Below are 20,239 nucleotides of genomic sequence, written 5' to 3' on the forward strand. Positions count from 1 at the left end.
GGGTACTTTTGTTATGTACAACAATTGAAATGGCATTTCCAAGGATAGATACATTTTTCTATTCATTTTGTGATATTCTTTTGCAATACAAGATGCTTTTAAAACTTGTGGACGATCAAACTCTTCCACTCCTACAAGAACGCCACTTGGTCTAGTCTTCATAACATCACGATTCATTGACAAAATTCTTTACCTTCCTCAATGTCAATGAACCAATGTCTAATCCACTCACTTCTATAACTACAACATAATCCCATCAAACAACATCTATCCTAAAAGGTAATGACTTTAGTGAGATCATCGGCTCCTAAAAACTAACCCAAGTGTGATGTTTTATGCACTCACACCCATCTGTACTGACATGCACATGCCCCTGCATGCAACATGGTCACATTGAGGCTGGTAGCTCATTAACACAAAATTGGGTAGCAAAAGTGCAAGGGCATCACCTTGCAGGCAATGTCCAAGATTATACAACTTCACCAAACACATTTTTCCCAAATTCTGTTCATGATATGATTTCCACTACAAAGGTGATAAAAACAGAGTTTCACGTTAGCACAGATACGCCGTCTCCTTATTCCCTTCATAAAACCAGTTAAAAGGTAAATGAATACAGAAATGCATTAGCGGACCTTTGAAGACAGCGCTTGAGAAACAGCGAACTTGGAAGCTTCTTCATCGCTGCAATTAAAATCATGGTCTTTTGACCAGTATTATGTCTGGACGCTGGACCCACAAACACAGATTTAGATGTTAGGTCCTTCCTAAAATACAACGTGTAGAGCCTTGTCGTGCATAGCTTGAAGCCAGTCTGTACATGTAAATCCCTTCATTATTGCAGAACGAATGGAACTAATAGGAGTCCCAAGGAAAACTGGACTGTTGTAATTGCTGAAACAGCTGAAGAAACCCAAGCCATGCACAGGAATATCCTTGGGTATCAAATCCAACTTCTGCAGACCTACCTTGTTTCAACCCTGGCTGAGTTGCCGATCGTAGGCAGCAGAGTCCCAGTCTTCTCCGCCAAATTTTCTGGCGGTTAGGATTTGGATATCTTAGTGATCCCTTTGCCCAACATACTAGCCATCGCAGTCATACCTCTGCCTGCACTCACACACGACAAAATGATGTTTGGCCATTTAACTCTTTCCAATGAACAAAGCGGCGGTAATCTGCCAACCTTGAGTGTAAAATCCGATTTCAATCATCATTCCAAGTACGACATAGCCTGGAAGAAAAATTTTGCTCATGCTCTTAAGACGGTTGTCTGACACGTAAATAAACAGGCAGCCATTTAAGCAATACGACAGTAGCTTCAAGCGTCTCTCGTTGGGCTTCGCTTGAATGGTATGTTCTCCTGCCTCTGTATACCTCCAAGAGTTTCAGACTTCACGTCATAGATTGGCCTGATTGCCCAAGGCAAACGCAGCTGATTCTACATGTTCCAGTAAAAAATCATATATTTTATGTTTCAAGCGGGCCAACGTTTCCACCAACTCAGTATTAATTGTCTCTTCTTTTCCAAAATCCACTCGATCTATCCAATCATTCACTCTTTTCAACTGTGATAGCATAGCTGCGATTTGGCTATTGTCTTGTTGTACTGATGGTCTTGCAGCAGGACTGTCAACAATGGCTTCAACTGCATTTGACACCTGGAAGCCATTGTCCAGTGCCCCTTCCATAAATTTTAAAAACCAGCTTTGAGATTCGTTTTGAAGCTGCTTTGCAAGCTCTGCCGTCTCCTGCAAACCATCACCCTTGACCCAGTTGATAACAGTGGGTGAAACCTGGGCAGAAGAATCACTTCCACTCTTGTTTGTCATCTTTGCACTCACAATTTTAGAGGCAGCTCCACTTGACCAACGCCGAGCAATAGGTGTTGTAAGCTTAAATACATTACTCTGCTTGGTCTCACCAACATCACACCCATTGGTGCGTCTCTTCTCATTCCCAATTTGAGAATTTGCGTACTGCAGTCCTCTCTTTGGCGAAGAAGGGGCCGCTGTCGTCACTTTCCTTGAAGATGATATTAAGGATGATGAATTGGTATTACATGGCATTGCCCCTGTTTGCAAGCTAGAAATTTTTTCTAGTACTAGCATTGTCTGGTTGTCAGAAACATTCCCTTTGGAAAAATCTTTCCGGGCAGCTGTCTTGTTAGTTACATTGCATGCTTGTTTGGTCATGAGTGTGAAGGCAGTCAAATCAGTCGACAGAGCTGCACCGATCCACACATTTGCCCGTCTTGCTTTCTCCACAAACAAATTTTGGAGTTCTTCTGAAACAGCTGCTGTGGATTCTGCTGCATCTGTGTCTCTATTCAGTTTCTCCATGCCAGCTAAAGCATCTGCAACAGCTGTAGCCTGAATAAGTACATGTTGGAGATCCAGGAACTGCTCGACTGAAGGTTGAGGATACTCCAGTTTTGCTGAGGAACACAGCTCAGAGAATAGGCTGAGGACCAAGCAATACAGTTCCATCAGAAATGAACTAGTACTTGATTTGACTTAATTTAAATGACATGAAAATTTCCGAAAGAGCTCGAACATAGCCTGAAGAATAGGACACAATTGACTAGACCAGATAAGAACTGACATGACATGAATGCACATAAGCAACATATATACACATAAGCGACATGAATGACCATGTCCCACCATGCAATATCAAAGGGAGTCATGCCAAATAAGAACTGGCATGACATGAAAGCCCGAAAAAGGTAAGCATATAAGAGAAGTATAACACCCAATGGAATTTGTAGAAAAGGGACGGGGCAGATTTAGAGAAGCAGGACAGGTCTACATAGCACACGTCATCTTCCTCTCCTGCGCTCGAGCTGCCTCCCCCTTTCCCCTTTGTGTTCCCACCCCCTCCCTGTAGTGAAGGTGAATGGGGAAGTGAGAGAAAGCCACGAGAGGGAATAGGGGAGGGAAGTAGAGAGAACAAGACTGGAAGTACACAAGTGATGAAGGAAGCAAGGAGAAGTGGATTAGACGTCAAATCAATAGCCCCTTACAATCCTTTTGGGTTGACTTATATAGTCCCCCACAGTTCCCACATTTCCCCTACTATTCTCCCATCTATTTCCCCCTTAAAATCCATCTTTTTCCCACCTTCATTACAGCCATCCCTTCCCAAAGAATTTTGCCCTCAAAATTTCCAAGAGGCTGCCCTGGATGAGAAGGATACAACAGAAACTGATCAGCTCTGTAGGAGATAGGGGTAGTCCTGCACAATGCTCTCAGGTTGCCAAGAATTCTCATCTTCCGTTAAAGCTTTCCATTTGATGAGGTATTCTGTGTAGGCTTTGTTCCTGAGTACATGATCTCTGAAGCCCTTGATTTGCTCCGGCACATAGATTGTGGCCCTCTTCATCCATAGGAGGCAACTCAGGAAGAACCTGGACATGCTATCCGACATGTGGTTTCAGCAAGGATACATGGAAAACATTATGGATCTTGGAGGTACTGGGTAGTTCCAACTGATATGCTACCTGCCCAACTTTGCGGATAATTTTGTAGGGGCCATAATACCTGTGGGCAAGCTTTGTGTTGGTATTACCTTTCAGCGAGGAATATCGATTCTTATGGAGACGTAAATGCACATAATCCCCTTCTTCAAAAGATAAGTACCTCCTTTGTTCATCCGCATACTTCTTCTGCTTGGCTTGGGCATCCTGCATATTCCTCTTAGCCAACTGCAGAAGGGCATCCATACTCTCCAAATCATTCCTTGCTTGCTGATTTTTCACAGCCAAGTCTGCAACCCTGGAAGGCATTCCCACTTTGCATCCATACATAGCCTCGAATGGACTCATGCCAATAGAGAGGTGTTTGGTGCTGTTGTAGCAAAATTCAGCCAATGCTAACCATTTGTCCCAAGACTTCTGCGTGTCATGACAGTAATGCCTTAGATACTCCTCCAACCACTTGTTCACCCTCTCTGATTGTCCATCCGTCTGTGGATGATAAGCAATACTAGGCGCAAGGGAAGTACCAACTGCAGTGAATAACTCCTGCCAAAGTGACCCATAAATTTAGCATCCCTGTCACTGACAATCTCCTGAGGAAAACCATGGTGCTTGAACACATACTCAATGAATTGCCAGGCAACCTGTGAAGCAGAGTACCGAGTCCTAGTCGGTATGAAATGGGCCTGCTTAGTCATCCTGTCAACCACCACAAATATGCTATCCCAACCCTTATCTGTAGAAGGCAAGCCTGTAATGAAGTCCATGGCAATGTGAGTCCATTTGCCTTCAGGAATGGGTAGCGGTTGCAGAAGGCCTGCGGGTAACCGGCTGTCCACTTTATTTTGTTGGCAGGGCAAACATTCACTGACAAACTTAACCACATCTCGCCACAAACCATCCCAAATAAAGCTCTCCTTGACTTTTTCATATGTTTTTGTGATACCCGTATGCCCTGACATAGGGGATGAGTGCATTTCCTGTAATACCATCAACCTGTACTTGGAGTCTGGCACAAGATAAATTCTGTCCCTGCACCATAACAGTCCGTTGCGGAGCTGAAATCGAACATGTCCTTGGCTGGACGGACTCTGTAACTCCACAAAAATAGGAGCTGCATCAGAATTTTGCATGTATTCCTCCTGAATCCCAAGTATCCACTCCTGATGAAGCGTGGAAATGGCAAACAGTTTGCATGACCACATCCTGGACAAGGCATCAGCAACCACATTCTCTTTCCCCTTTCTATATTCAATGTCAAAATCATAGGACTGAACTGCAGCCAGCCATCTCTTCTGCTTCATGGATAAATTAGGCTGCGTTAAGAAGTACTTGAGTGTCCTGTGATCCGTTTTGACCTTAATCTTGCTACCGTACAGGTAGTGGTGCCATTTTGCAAAAGCATGCAAGGTTGCCAGCATCTCTAGATCATAAACATGATAATTCATTTCTCTGGCATTAAACTTCCTGCTCTCAAAAGCAATCACACCATGCTCTTGTTTTAGGACAGCCCCTAAACCTTTGCCACTGGCATCCGTCTCAATAATGAAAGACCGTGAGAAATCAGGGCACACCAATACAAGTGCATTGCTAAGGGCATCCTTGAGGATATCAAAGCTGAGTTGTGCTGCTTCTGACCATTGGAAGGCATCCTTTTTCAGCAAATCAGTGAGAGGGGCAGCCCTTTTGGCGAAGTGCCTAATGAATCTCCTGTAAAAAGAAGCAAGACCCAAGAAACCTCTGAGCTGCGTGGTATTTTGTGGCTGCGGCCACTCCTTAATGCATTTCACCTTAGCTGGGTCTACCCTGATTCCGTGCCTGCTTACAACATGACCAAGATATTCAACCTCCTCTGCCATAAATGTGCACTTGCTGGCCTTGGCATAAAGCTGATGCATCCTCAAGATTTCTAGCACTTGTCGGACATGGTCAATGTGTTCCTGTGCATCCTTACTATAAATGAGAATGTCATCGAAAAATACCAGCACACATTTGAAAAGAAGGTGGTGTAAGATCTTGTTCATGAGTGCCTGGAAGGTGGCTGGTGCATTAGTCAAACCAAAAGGCATCACCTTGAACTCATATAATCCTCTTTCTGTACGAAAGGCAATCTTATGCTCATCACCCTCTTTCATCCTGATCTGATGGTAACCTAACCTCAAATCAATCTTCGTGAAATACTGAGCACCCTTGAGTTCATCCAGTAGGTCATCAATCCTGGGAATAGGAAACCTGTTCTTAATGGTGGTCTTATTCAATTCTCTGTAATCAATGCACATACGAAAAGAGCCATCCTTCTTCTTCACCAGGAGTACTGGAGATGCAAATGGCGAGGTGCTATGAGCAATGAAGTTTTTCTCAAGCAAATCTCGCACCTGTGTTGCCACTTCTTCCCGTTCAACCTTAGAGAGTCGGTACGGGGCCTTGTTTATTGGTTTACTACCATGTTCCAGGACTATGGCATGATCAACATCTCTTTTTGGGGGCAACTGAGATGACATATCAGCAAACACATCCCCAAATTCTAAGAGCAATTTCTGCATTTCACAATTATCCACATGGGGAATACCACCCTCCTGAGGTACAGAGACATTCAATGCATAAATGGCACTTTTGTTCTTGAGCTCCCTAGCTAGCTGCCTTGCTGAAATGACCTGCAATTTCTGATTCACAATGCCCTGCAATGTAACAGTTCTACCCTTGTGGCAAAACTCAAGAGATAAAGCATTCAAATCTATACTAATTTTCCCCAGGGATTTCAGCCAATCACAACCCAGGACAGCATCTATGGGTCCCATATCCAATGCCAAAAGATCACCTGCAAACTCATAATGATCAGAAAACTTGATCCTGGCATCCTGGCAACAATGTCTGCTGATCATGTGCTGTCCATTCGCGATCTCCACTTTCAGACCATGGTCTATCTCTGTAGCAACTAATCCCAATCTTTGCAATGTTCTACAATTAATGAAACTGTGAGTGCTACCACTGTCTACCAATACATGGACAGATCTGCCATTAATCATTCCCTTCAACCTGATTGTGTCAGCACTTTTGGCACCCATCAAGGCATGTAGTGAGATGGTATACAGTGTAGACTGGGCATCCCAATAAATCTGTTCATCATCCACAGGAACATTACCATTAGCATCACCTCTGACATGAAAAGGCATTGTAGGTCGATGCTCCAACACAGAGAGTGTTGGCTTACGGCCTTTCCTGCTACATGTAGGCTGAATATCAATCTCATGCATCACATGAGTGGTTTGCTCAATAGCCCCACCCGGATCAAAAGGAAAAGCAGTCCCCTTTGTGGCATTTGTGTCAGGAGACTCATCTGCATCATGAGCTCCTGTCAATTCCTCATGAGAGACATCATGGGGGTCTGCTACATCAGCCACTTCATCATCATCAGATAATTCAATTATCATGCTGAGTTTGGCTGAGCTGACATTCTTCATTTTGCACACATCTCGGTGCTCAAGTGTCCATTTCTCTCCACACCTAAAGCATAAATATGCCTTCTTCCTACTGTCCATTATGGCTCTAGAATGTTGTTTAACTTCTGATTTGCCAAAACCAGCACTGGGTTTGACACCTGTCTTTGCATCCATGGGCCTGTATGGCTTTGCATATGGCATCTTACTTCTAGAAACCGTTGGATATTGTGGGAAGGAAGCAGCTGCTGGTTTCTTATCAATCCAATCAGCAGAATTTGTCTTCCTGTCAGCATCATAAGCAGTACCATAGAAGCTATGTGACACATGCTTGTACTTGCCAGCATATTTTGGCTCAAACACCTCAGCAAGCTGGGCTGCTCGCTCAATGGTTAGAGGATTGTGAGATCTCACATCAGCAGCTAGAGAGGGATCTAAGCCTTGTATAAAACGCAGCAACTTCCCTTTCTCAGAAATATCCTGTACAAACAAAGAAAGTCTCCAAAAACGCTGCAAGTACTCCTGGACCGTACTTGTTTGTGACAGTGCATAGAATTCAGCAAGGTACTGTTCAAGGATCAGGGCCGAGACGAAGGTCGTGACCATAAGCTCCTTGAACTGTTTCCAGGTGGTAGGCTTCTGAGGTGACTCTCGCATGTAACGCCACCATGTATGTGCATAATCCTGTAAATGCATGCCAGCAAAAATGATCCTCTTCTCATCATTCTTAGGGTAGAAGCGGAAATAATCTTCAAGCTTCGTGAGCCACTCCTCCAACTCATTGGGAGTGCGAGTGTCACCCTTAAACTTATGCACAGAGATTTTATCTTTCACATCTTTGGCTGCGTTATTCCTATAGTGACTACCAGCATACTCACGCTTGAAGCTCACATACTGTGAAAAGGGCATCTCATTACGAACATCCTCAGGCAAAGCCCTATATGAATGTAAGGCATCTGAAAGCATATCATCCATGTTTGCATGCTGCCCACTTCCAGCATCATGCTGGTTAGGAGAACCACTCCCCTGATGCATAAAGTGTGTCTGACTGAAAGCATTACCTCCCTGATACGCAAGCTGAGTCTGACTGAATGTATTAACAGGAGGTGTCATCGAAGCATGCAATCTCTGCTGAGTCTGCCTGCCATAAACATCTCGGTGGGTGAGTAGCATAGAAAAAGGTTGAGAAGAGGACTGGCCCCTCTCCCAACTGCCCTGAAACCCAACACCCAATCCAGGCATGCTCGCCGTTGGCAAAAATGTGCCAATGGGCCGGCCCAAAATGGACGGCTCAGCCAATGAAATATACGAGCCAAATGGAGGCCTGGAATCAATAAGAGAAGTGCTCGGCGGCACGGGCAAGGCATCACCAGAATCAACATAATCCCCATGCTGGGGTGCATGCATAGAACCAACATCATAAGTGCGACGGCCATCAGCCATAAATCCCCTGTGTGGGTCAGGAAAATCACCCTGGCTATCCGACTGATCCCCGTGCTGGGGTGCGGGCTGCTTACCCTTATCGTGCATACTGATGGCGGTAGTGATCTGTTGCCCAATGTTCTTACCCATCTGGGTGATAGCTGTATCGTGCATAGCCATAGCAGTGGTGAGCTGCTGCCCCAACTGCTGACCCATCTGCTGAAAAGCCCCCTGAAGCATCGAGGCCAATGCATCTAGAAACTGTGTGTCGGTAGGCATAGCAGAAACTGGCTGTGAAGGAGATGCACCCTCTGTGACCGGCATCTGCTCCTGCTGAGCAACATCGTCACCGTGCTGAGATGACTCATCCGACCGGGGTGCACGTTTGGGTGCCATGAGTGACACGAGGAAAATGTGCCAAGTGTCGAAGGCTCGATGTAGAGGCTCGAGAGGTGTCAGTAAAGAGGCTCAAATGCAGTCGTTGAAGAGGTTCGAAGAAAGCTCGGTGAAGAGGCTGGAAACGGGGCTCAAAATGAGCCACGAAGGTGGCTTAGAAAGGCCCAGAATAGGGCTGTAGGAGTACCCTAAAAGAGGTTTTTTTTTTTTTTTTTTTTTTTGGGAGCTTAGGACAACTAAGACACCTAGGGTAGTCTCAACTAAGCCAAACTGACTAAACCCAACCTTACCCAATCACTAACCTAACTAAACCTAGCCAAAGTAACCCAATCCACTAACTAGCTAGACCTAACCAGACCTAAACTAACCTAACCAACCAAACCCAAGTAGCTAACCAACCCCCCTAAACCCTAGCTAACGGAACCTTAGGAAAGACTAAGGTTTTTTTTTTGTGGTTGTGTTGTAGGCATGATAGACGACGGCGGCCTGGTGAGAGGGCGGAGAGAAAGGGCGACAGAAGCATGGCGGCCAGGCAGAGCAAGGCAAAGGCGTAGGAGCGCTGGAGTGACGAAAAGGAAAGGGACGCTGAAGTGACAGAGATGCTCACGGACGGCGATGCCACGAGCAAGATGCCACCGAGGTCGAGATGCCACGGACGACGACTTGTAGCTTGGGCCTGCTGGGTTTGCAGGGCTGCTTCTTTATGGGATGCCCTAGCTGAGGAGGAGCTCTCCGAAAACATTTGTCGTGGACTCTTCTCGGCTCTCCAAACTGGTCGTGGGCTTGTGCATCAACTTAAAAGCTTGTGGAATACGCGAGGATAGGCTTAGATAGGCACGTAGCAATTGGTATCGTTGGCCTTGCGTCTGTCAGCCTACGAGCTGGTGGTACCTTGCTGCGTCTGTCAGCCTACGAGCTGATTGTACCTTGCTGCGTCTGTAGGCGTCTCAACGTACTAATTGCTATAATGCAGGGTTGGTGAAGGCAACGGAAGCAAGGTGCCAGAGAGCGGAGCTCTAATACCAATGTAGTGAAGGTGAATGGGGAAGTGAGAGAAAGCCACGGAAGGCAGGGGGAGATAGAGAGGGAATAGGGGAGGGAAGTAGAGAGAACAAGACTGGAAGTACACAAGTGATGAAGGAAGCAAGGAGAAGTGGATTAGATGTCAAATCAATAGCCCCTTACAATCCTTTTGGGTTGACTTATATAGTCCCCCACAGTTCCCACATTTCCCCTACTACTCTCCCATCTATTTCCCCCTTAAAATCCATCTTTTTCCCACCTTCATTACACCCCCTTCATCCCGCCTCGCCTCTTGCTCCCCCGCCCCCCGTCCTCCTCCCACGCCCCCTCCTCCTGCGCCCCCTCCTCCCCCCTTCGCACCTCTTCTCCTCCTCCGCCCCTGATCTCTCGCCCTCCTGCCAGCCCACCGCGGAGCGTCTGCTGGATGCGCGGGCCCTATGGGCTGCACCACCCATCCTGCCCCCCTCGCCATCACACCCTCCTTGGGGCTGCTCACTGCACCCAGCAGAGCGGGCTGTTGCTGTGCCACTGGTGGGCTGGAGGCTGCCCTCTAGTCACCTCTCCAAAGTTCCCTCGAGGCACCTCAAGGGCTGCCCCTTGAGCTGACCGTGTAGCGGGACGCTTGCAACCGCTCCGGACCCTCTCAACTTCGAGGCGGCTTGCAGTTTTTTCTTGGCCCTATGGTGTGAGGGTTTCAATGGCAGCCTTTGGGCAGACCCTCAAGGAACCCTTTCAGTGCCGGGGCTCGCAGCGCAGAGGTCGTGGGCATGCTCTGGTGCTGCTCTTGGAGGGCTTCAGCCTTTCCTTTCCTTTTTCCTTTCTTTTCATTCAGGCAGCAAAGAGCAAGTTTCCTTCTTTTGGGTTCGAATTTTGGCAGTGACCACTGATCTAGCAAGAGGAGCTCAAATGGCAGCATCCTCGACTCCCTCAATTGTCAAGGTTCGGTTATCCCTAGAAGACAAAAAACAGGTAAAGAAAGCAATAAAATCTCTTCAAGATAGAGCCGTAATCAGTAGGCACAAGAGGGAGCAACCTCATAACTGGAGTCACAAGTATAGCTATGACCAGTACGGAGGTTGATGATTTCTCAGCAGTTCGTGACGATAGTCATGCAGTTCCCTCTGCAGCTCCCCTTCCTCAGCACTTTAGTACCAGTCAACAAAGAGGTTGACGAGGCCTTCCCATTATTGTCTCCTGCACTTCGAGAGGTTAGTCATACAGTGTCCTCCCCATCAGATCACGAGCCACCAGCAGTAGCAGTGACCAGTGTCTACACCAGCAGTTCCAAGAAGCTATGCCAGCCATCTCTCAGTTCCTTCGAGAGACGTACTAGTCATTCATGCTAGACGAGATGTTCTCAGCTCCATTCAGAGGCCATTAGAGAGATGCCCAGCAGTTCCTCCGTTCCTTCGGAGAGCATCCCGTACAGTCTCCTCCTTGGAGGGGTGCTCTGCAGTGTCAGTCGCCGCTCAGCTCCTTGAAGAGAGCCACAATTCCATCTCTCGGAGTTTCTCAAAGAGACAACTACAGTTTCCATAGCTCCCAACATCACGCAAGTTCTTTGGGGCATTTCCATCCACAGTTCCAGATTCCAGGAGGGTGGCAAAGTTTTTACTCTCAGTAGTTATCACGCCAGCAGAAGAGGCAGGTTCATTCCAGCTTTCCCTCACTGCAGTCATGCAGACAGGAGTTCCACACTTTCTAGGATTCTTTCCATAGCTCCCAACATCACGCAAGTTCTTTGGGGCATTTCCATCCACAGTTCCAGATTCCAGGAGGGTGGCAAAGTTTTTATTCTCAGTAGTTATCACGCCAGCAGAAGAGGTAGGTTCATTCCAGCTTTCCCTCACTGCAGTCATGCAGACAGGAGTTCCACACTTTCTAGGATTGCATGTGAGTATGCTAGAGTTCCCAGGTTTTCAGTTTTGGTTGCCTAGCTTCAATGGTTTTCTCATCACCCCAGCAGTTCCTGGAGTAGCACTAGCATTTCTATGTCTGTGTATCTTCCATAGTGGGGAGAATGCATGCCGACAGTTGGTAGCCAGTTTCATGCCATTGGACTTCCGGAGTGCAGGGCTCCACATCAGCAACCCAATCAGTACTCAGCAAGTCACAAGGACAGCAGGCAATTCCTATGTCCAGGAGCCTATCAAAGTGTCATGCCACCTAAGGATCAAGAGTTCGCAATGGTAGCGTGGTGAGATGGCTGGCCTCAACAGTTCGGCTTCCAGTATTCACGAAAATACCAGTTCTCAGGAGTTTTTATTGAGCCGCCTGGAGTAGCACTAGCATTTCTATGTCTGTGTATCTTCCATAGTGGGGAGAATGCATGCCAACAGTTGGTAGCCAGTTTCATGCCATTGGACTTCCGGAGTGCAGGGCTCCACATCAGCAACCCAATCAGTACTCAGCAAGTCACAAGGACAGCAGGCAATTCCTATGTCCAGGAGCCTATCAAAGTGCCATACCACCTAAGGATCAAGAGTTCACAATGGTAGCGTGGTGAGATGGCTGGCCTCAACAGTTCGGCTTCCAGTATTCACGAAAATACCAGTTCTCAGGAGTTTTTATTGAGCCGCCGAGTTATCATAACAGAACATTCGTTCCTCAGCCTTTTGGAGCAGGACCAGATCAGTCCCAGCAGACTATTATTCTTCAGTTCTGTGGGAGGACAGTCAAGTTTCGAGCAACAGTTGGTGGTCAGCACGATCACATTTGCTTTGCAGATTCGCTCAGTCCCTCAACAGCTATCATCATCGAGAATTAAAGCACGAGGGAATGTCACATGCACCCTTACACTAGGGAGCATGGTGACACACAGTCTGACCCGTTTGTCGTACCCCATGACCTCATGGTGAACCCTAGTCCAAGGACGAGTCAGGCACTAGCTATAAGGGTCTATTCCCAGTTCCAAAAGTCACAAGCCGCAGTGGAGCAGTTCGAGTCGCCAGGACAAAGTGTTGCGAGGTATCCACCTAGCAACTAGTTCAGAAGAGGGGAATGTCACATGCACCAAGGTCAAGCCCAGGTGGCAGTGACAATTGGCTGTCTAGCCTGCCTGAAATGGCCCAAACAGGCTTGGTTTTATAGGCAAGGGCCAATAGCCTGGTCGGCAAAAACGGACCAGCCAGTCGGTTGTGCTGGCCCAAGGTTGGCTGTGGTTCCCAGCCCTATACAAGGGGCCTTCAGCCCCCTCTACACTCACTCAGCTTCCTCAAATCAGGACTCAGCTCCCAGCCTCCAACAGCACTTCTAGCCAGTATAGGTGTGAGGTTTGGGTGTCCTATTTCCGCAGCATAGTTCCATCTCCCACATGTCGTGGTTAGGGGAGTGGTCTCAGCAGAGTTTTGTATGCCAATTTGGCAACCATATATAAATAAAGCAGTGTACCATAGTTAGGTAAATCTCTCGTGTCTCTCATGCTTGAGTTAGCCTTTTATATTCATCTATTTTCCGGATAGGAAGTCTCCGCATGTTACATTAATTCCCTTGATGGCATACAATGTGAACTTTTTCTCGGGTTCATTTTTATGTGAATATGAGAGCCTTCTTTTAAGGCTTGTTGCAAGTAACGCAGTGTTCGGCGAACATGTATGTGGGCTTGCATGCTTAACGATGCCATAACATTACTCCTTTATATGGATGAAAGATGCACTAATGATGAGGAGGCTGAGGATGCTCCACACTCGCATAATGAGGAGGAAATTGACTTGCTTTTACTATGCCTAGAAAAAAGATTATTCTGTCTCCAAATCAATGACACAAAATAATAAGACCAACAACTCAAAAATAAAACTAACTTGGTTCCTAGTGCTACATTCTTTTCAGACACTCAACCCAGCCAACCTGACATGACACAACAACTAGCTAGTGGGCTTGCTTTGAAAATGTATTATTTAAGAATCCCTTGCTAATGTAATATCTTGCTTTCCTTGCATTTTTTGGATGGTCAAAGTGGGTATTTGGAGTGGTTTGGCATGGTGTTGATTTTTTGTTTTGTTAGATGAAGGAGGCTATAAAGAAATGTTGAACATTGTACCCCCTTTATTTATTTCAGCATTTGGGATATGCAAATATGACGCATTTGGGAGACACTCATGGAAGATCCTCATATTGCGTCATACTTCCGAGGTGACACTAGAATTTGGGATCATTTGGAAGACATTTGAAGATCCTACAAGAGCCCACAAAGGAAGAAAGACCTCTCTCCCATGAAGACCACTACATATAGTGAGAAGTACCTAGTGGTGAGCCATCCTCATCAAGTATACTATCATTCTACATGGCTGGCTGCCTATCAATCTGTTCCCAAGAGGATAGGACTCTCCGAAGAGTACTTCTGAAGCTGGCCCAAGCTTTCAAGATAGCAACCATAAGAGGGGAGGATGGAGCCCTAGTAAAGTCCATCTGGTACTATTGTTCCGATATCTACACTTGGAAGGAGAGCAGCACTGTATGCATCTAATGAAGAAATCCTTCCAAGGTTCCTGCCCTGGCAAGAGTCCTCTAACTACCACCTTGCATAATAATGGATCTATTATACTGAGACCAGCTTCCCACTTGGGTAGGATCAGTCTCCCAAGACACCTTGGCTTTGGTATCTGATGAACCATCTGGACCACTCCAAATAAAGTTCTTTATCCATCTTTTGAGCTCAATGATAGGATGGCACCAACAATACAATTCCTTATCTGTCTTTTAAGCTCAGTGATACAATCCCTAGATAGCCAGCGATACCTGGTTAACACACCACCACCCTTGGATGAGCTCCAAAAAAGAAGCTTCCTCCTGACACTCTCCAACATAGGGGCAAACAGCTATGAAGGAGAGATGCTCACACCGACCTTGCAGTCCCAATACCTGATATAAACAAGAGTCTCTGAATCCAGGTAAAACCAAAATCAGCACCCTGGGCTAGAGTGTTCTCATCACTTATCCAAAAGCCATTGGATATATTCCAATTAATGTGTCCACTTGCTGCAAAACAAAACAAATCCAAGGCTGCTCTGAAGAATGCGAGGTTCTGGGTGGTTGGCATCCAAAATACAGCCAGCTCACCATTGAAGAGCTCTTCACCATGTCTAAGGGGAAGTCTCAGCCCAATAATGTTAGTTTGGGAATGGCACCTGGTTTTCTATTTTGAGTACTAGATCTTCAATTTTGAGCTTCTTAGCAAAACAAAACAAATCCAAGGCTGCTCTGAAGAATGCGAGGTTCTGTGTGGTTGGCATCCAAAATACAGCCAACTCACCATTGAAGAGCTCTTCACCCTGTCTAAGGGGAAGTCTCAGCCCAGTAATGTTAGTTTGGGAATGGCACCTGGTTTTCTATTTTGAGTACTAGATCTTCAATTTGGAGCTTCTGAGCTTCTTAGCATAGCACTCAGCAAGGGCCCTAGCCAGCCCTTTCCCTCGGCCCACAGTGGCTGGTTTACTCTTTGATATTACTTTCTCATAGGCCTGTGAGGCCTCCAAAGACGTAAATACATCTCTCTCTCTCTCTCTCTCTCTCTCTCTCTCTCTCACTTTTCTCTTATTGCCATAGTTTTCCACTTTCGTCCCCTTCCTCTAGATCTGAACTTTTAGCCCTTCGTTTCATTCCAGTGAATTTCTGCACGACTTTGCTGACATAAAACAGGAGGTACTTGTGGGTGACTTTAAAACAGCTTATATATCAAAGCAGAGGATAGGCAGACTTGATAGAGAGGACGTTCTCTAGGAGAAGGTTGGAGCTCCTTCCTGGGTCCTGAATGACGTCAAATCTATTTTGAGTCAGGTCAAAGGCTTCAATCCATGAGATATATGCTAAAATCTTCTGAGTGACAACATTCCTGTACTGGAAAATCAGAACCCTTCAATTGTATATACAAACCATTGCATGTTAGTGCATCTCTCAATGCACTGGATACGATGAGATGTATAGTAGATGAATGCACCTTTCCCTTCATTTGTGTGCTAGCATTGAGACCATTTCCCCATTACCGTAACATCACAAAGCTGGGAAAAGGTGTACAAGCATGATCTATCTACGAAAGCGTACAGACATCCCCTCACTGCATTGCGTCATCAAAAAAATTGGCTTGTGCGAAACATTCGGAGAGTTGATGATTGAAAACAGGAAACAGCTTACCTCAAACATCGAATAACACTTTCAGCAGCTGATGCCTCCTTCAAGGCCTCTGCAGCAGCAGACGAAGCAGTATCTCGTCTTTGTACAGCCTCCTGTGGAATATAACCAGGCGTCCAAGGCCAATCAAAGCGACTAGAGGTGTTTGAGTACTATAGTTATGAGAAAGACCGTCAAACTTTCATAGTTAAGCTTTGCAGCCAGTATGCTCGATGTACTAAAGATGCATACCTTCCCAAGGTTTACTAGACTTGGTGAGAGACAATCCCAACTGATGCTGCCATCAGTTAACCTTTTGTTATTCACGGAAGCTTTAACTAGTTTGTCAGACATATTGGAATCTGTAACTGAAGGACTGGTTTTCTTTGCCACTGCTTTGGAATTGATCTTTAATGCTGCTATTTTCGGAGGTGCACTAGCAGCCTCTTGCAGCTTTTGCAAGTTGCCATCACTTGAAATCCTTGGAATAGATGCCTGCAGATGATAACAAAAATCTTTGACATGAGAAGCAAAGGAGGACACGTACATCATGGAGCAGTTTGACGTCTACAAGAATTTTAAATGAAGCGCAAAATAGTGACGACAGTGGGATCTGTCGGTGTGAGAAGTCCTACAGCCTAAGAAAATACGTAATATACGAGGATTCATTGTTTTAGGATTGGCATAACTGGGTTCTGGCCCGTGAAAGTGAAGGTTATGTTTGGATCTTATTCCAGATGCCAGAATTAGCACTGGCATTTTGGCCTAGAGGGCTTAACACGATCGACAGACGAGGAAGGAAGCACAAAATAGTGACGACTTGGAGTGTTACATTTGGATCTATTATTGCGATAACTCCTAAGGCCAGAGAGCATACATAAAATACACGGATTCATTGTTCATTACATATGTGCACTTGGGTCTGGTCCGTGAAAGTGAGTGAAGGTTATGTTTAGATCTAATATTCCAAATGCCAGAATCAGCACAGGCATTTTGAACTACATAGCTAACTTGATCAACAGCATTGCAGATTAGAAGTTTCGCTTGATCCTAACTTCATCATCCACAACTAGACAGAGGAGGAACACATACTGGAGTAGCAACTGCAGACTTGAGATCGGATTTAGCTGATTTCTTGGTGCTGAGTCTCTCTTTGAATTCCTTAATGCCAACGGCCCCTTCCCAACTTCGCCGTAAGGTCTTTGCACTGACTTCAAGCAAGTCTCCTACTTTGGATGCACTGGAAGGAGACATTAAGCTGCCCAGGGAGCGTCGCTTGGCGACCTCCCCGACCCTGCTCTTTGGAACGTCGATGCTTACGGTGCCTGTAGAGCCTCTAGCCGTCAAAGAAGACAGGTGAGACTTGGAAGAGAAACTCAGACCAGCTCCGTTACAAGGGATTTTCTTCTCTTCCTGGCGGGCGACACGTACCTTCACCCCAGCTTTATCTGTAGGAGAAGCTTTTGCGCGTGGCGAGCCTCTATCAGCAGAGCGCGAAAGGAGGACAGGATTAGCAGGTGAACTGGGCATGGAGCGCACCGGAGCGACGCGAAGCCCAGGCGACGACTCCTGCAATACTTTCGATTTGACGGTCCGTGCCTTCTGCTGTGTGACATTGTCTTTCACCTCTGGATTTTCGGACGGAAAAGGGCGAAATCTCCCTGGCACATTCTGCTGCGAGGCAAGAGGATCTGGGTTCTCTGCGGATTTGGAAGGCATGATTTTGCCATTGTGAGATGACCTGGGAATACAACCGTCGGAGCCAGCGGAAGCAGGCCGGACCAGAACTTGCTCAGATGCATTCGAGCATTTGGACACGCCGTTCTCGGCCGGAAGGCAATCGAACGTTTTGGAAGCCAATCCAGTCTCTACAGCAGTAGACGAAACGGATGATGGCTTACCGGCAATTCCATTTTCCAATGTGGGAACGGTTGTGGTGACGAGATCTTCGGGAGTACCGACGCAGGGATGCCTGCCCGGGAGAGGTCGAACGCCTCGCAGAAGTGGGACGGGAGACCCCGTTTCAAGCTTGTCGACGTGAACGAACTGCCCGAGCTGCAGCTTGTCGCTCAAGATGAGATCGTCGTGCTCCTCGGCAAGAGAAACGTACATCGCATGCGAAGAATCCGACACCTTGAGGTAAAAGCCATGGTTGGGCCAAAGCTCGCTACCGGCCAGTGTCGGTACAATGCTGATCACCTGCAGCAGAACGGAGCGGTGCTCTCCAGCTACTTTGACGTCGGAATTAATGTGCTGCAGCAGCTTGAGGAGCACGCCGGGGGTCAATGTCGCCATGGGAGGTGAGAGGAGCCAGATTCTGCGGTGCTAGAGCCTCATGACGAAGCAGAGAAGCGAGCTGAAACGCTCGCAACGGATCGAATTTTCTGCCGAGAGATCAGAGCTCTCATTCCACAGAGCTGCAAACGCGGCTCACGATTCGAAAGCTCAGAGCTCTGATTCCGTGAAGAAGAGGCCGAATTCCACACTGCACAGAACTGCGAACGCCTCAGGATGGAGGTCGAACAGAGAACGCGGCAATGCGATGAAGGAGAGCGGGAAGCTCGATGGGATGCGGGAAGATCGAGATGCGAGGAAGGGGAATGGATGATCGAGATGGGAGGAAGGAGAAAGGGAGACTGAGGATGAATGGTGGTGCAGGTCCCAGGAGTGCAGAGAAGCAGGGGGATTGGGCGATGGAGGCGGGGTGTCGGGATCAATCAAATCAGGGTGGCAGGGGAGGACGGAGGAGGTGATCTGATTTGTGGAGGGATGATGAAGGAAGGAAACAGGGAAAGTACAGAGGAAAGAAAGCTGAGAGAAAGTCAAGAAAGGTACCAAGAAGCCATAGCCATAGCTCAGGCAGAGCTCGCCATGTCGCCATAGCCAGAGCTGCGCAAAACAAAACACACAGAAAAAATAGACTCTGAGAGAGACGACGAAGAAGACGTGTTTAATCCACTTCATTATCCCTTAACCCTCTCCTTAATCCCTTCTTGCTTTTTTATTATCCCTTCTTTTCCCTCACCTTCATCCCTCCTTGTTTTGCTTTGCCCTCCCCTCGTTTTCCTTCACCTTATCTTCTCACACAACTCACAAGCTCCGCCTGCATTTCCGACACTCGCAACAACGACAATAAGACCTCTGGATCGGCATGAGCAAAATTAGCCCCCACAATGCCCAGGTAGAATGAGGAAAATCTTGTCTCCAACGGGCCCTTGCAATGCCAGCGTTTAGCGTAGCCTTTTGGGTTGGTGATAAGTGAGAATAGTGGAGATTTCTGACGCTTTTGGGCATGCCCGCTCACGTGGGAACGTCCTCTTATATGGGTATGGCACTACCCCCCAATTAATGGAGTTCACCTCAGGGAGGCACGTCGTGCATGCGTGGGTCTGTCTGCATCCTGGTGTCTTCTCTGCTCTCTGCTTGTTTATTGGAATAGGGGGTGCGATGGCGCCAATACAAAAGAAAACAAGAGACACAGAAAATTAAACTGTTAGAGAGACAGATTTTGGGTTTGATGTTTTGACCTTTCTATAGTGGTCACCTGAGGGCTTGCGAGCTCGAAGCAAGTGCCACATGCCTGGGTCCATTATAATTGAAGGGGAGGTGAAAGTCAATGCTGAGGGTAAATGAAAGGGAGAACGATAAGGTGAAAAAGAGGAAGTGCCACATGCTTGGGTCCATCAGGGTCCTAGTATCTTTTCCGCTCTCTGCTTGTTTATCGGAATAAGGGGTGAGTCTCACCAAATATGTAAGGAGTTCTGCATGAGAAATGAGGTGATAGACAGACAAAGAGACTGTGATAGAGAAGACAAAGAAGAGTAAGCTAAGATTGGATACTTCATGTCATTTCCCCTTCATCCTCACCTTAACCAATCCTCTTTGTGTACCTTCCTCTTTTACTTCACCTTATCGTTCTCCCTTTCGTCTACCCTCAACATTGACTTTCACCTCCCCTTCAATTAACCTCTTGCTCTTTCCCTCCCTCATGACCAAGTCATGACAAAGGCAAGGGGGACAAGCGAAACAACAGCCTTGGGACGCTTGAACAAAGGAACTACGATCAAGGGTAGGAGGCGTAAGGGTGAGAGGAAAGATGGGCCATGGGGATGAAGAGTTGCGAGACCAGCACTCTAGGGGGCGATGAGGGAATGAAAGTGGGGCGGGGGAGGATGTTGAGTGATGAAGAGGGCCACGAAAAATCAAAGGTTGGCCCCAACCATGAGATTTTTGGCCGGTGTTCCATCAAAAGATCTTGTCGGTGATAGAACAGGTTGCGGGTTTGAGACCTATCGATGCAATATTCAAAGTTCCCCCCCCCCCTTATGGACTTTGATGTCGTGATCAATGGCCCATATTGGGTGAGTCGATAAGCCATTGA

The 20,239-nt window shown here is 46.9% G+C and overlaps 2 protein-coding genes across 2 annotated transcripts; both read right to left on the reverse strand.

Annotated features, from left to right (window-relative positions):
• Nucleotides 1–434: 434 nt before the first annotated feature.
• On the reverse strand, nt 435–18,731 carry LOC147880036 (protein CORTICAL MICROTUBULE DISORDERING 2-like). The gene is made up of 4 exons (XM_087371682.1): nt 16,951–18,731; nt 16,111–16,353; nt 15,883–15,974; nt 435–2,460 (listed from the first exon to the last, which is right to left on the reverse strand). The coding sequence occupies exons 1-4, from the start codon at nt 18,151–18,153 to the stop codon at nt 1,398–1,400; spliced, it is 2,601 nt and encodes an 866-aa protein (XP_087227808.1). The 5' UTR covers nt 18,154–18,731; the 3' UTR covers nt 435–1,397.
• On the reverse strand, nt 2,514–7,617 carry LOC147880037 (uncharacterized). Its single transcript, XM_087371388.1, has 2 exons — nt 5,851–7,617; nt 2,514–2,558 (listed from the first exon to the last, which is right to left on the reverse strand). Exons 1-2 carry the CDS (start codon nt 7,606–7,608, stop codon nt 2,514–2,516), a joined length of 1,803 nt encoding a protein of 600 aa, XP_087227514.1. The 5' UTR covers nt 7,609–7,617.
• Nucleotides 18,732–20,239: the final 1,508 nt, after the last annotated feature.

Source organism: Dipteris shenzhenensis, chromosome 33, assembly GCF_047967505.1.
Source record: "Dipteris shenzhenensis isolate YYH24624 ecotype China chromosome 33, Dip_SZ_1.0, whole genome shotgun sequence".
NCBI lineage: Eukaryota > Viridiplantae > Streptophyta > Polypodiopsida > Gleicheniales > Dipteridaceae > Dipteris > Dipteris shenzhenensis.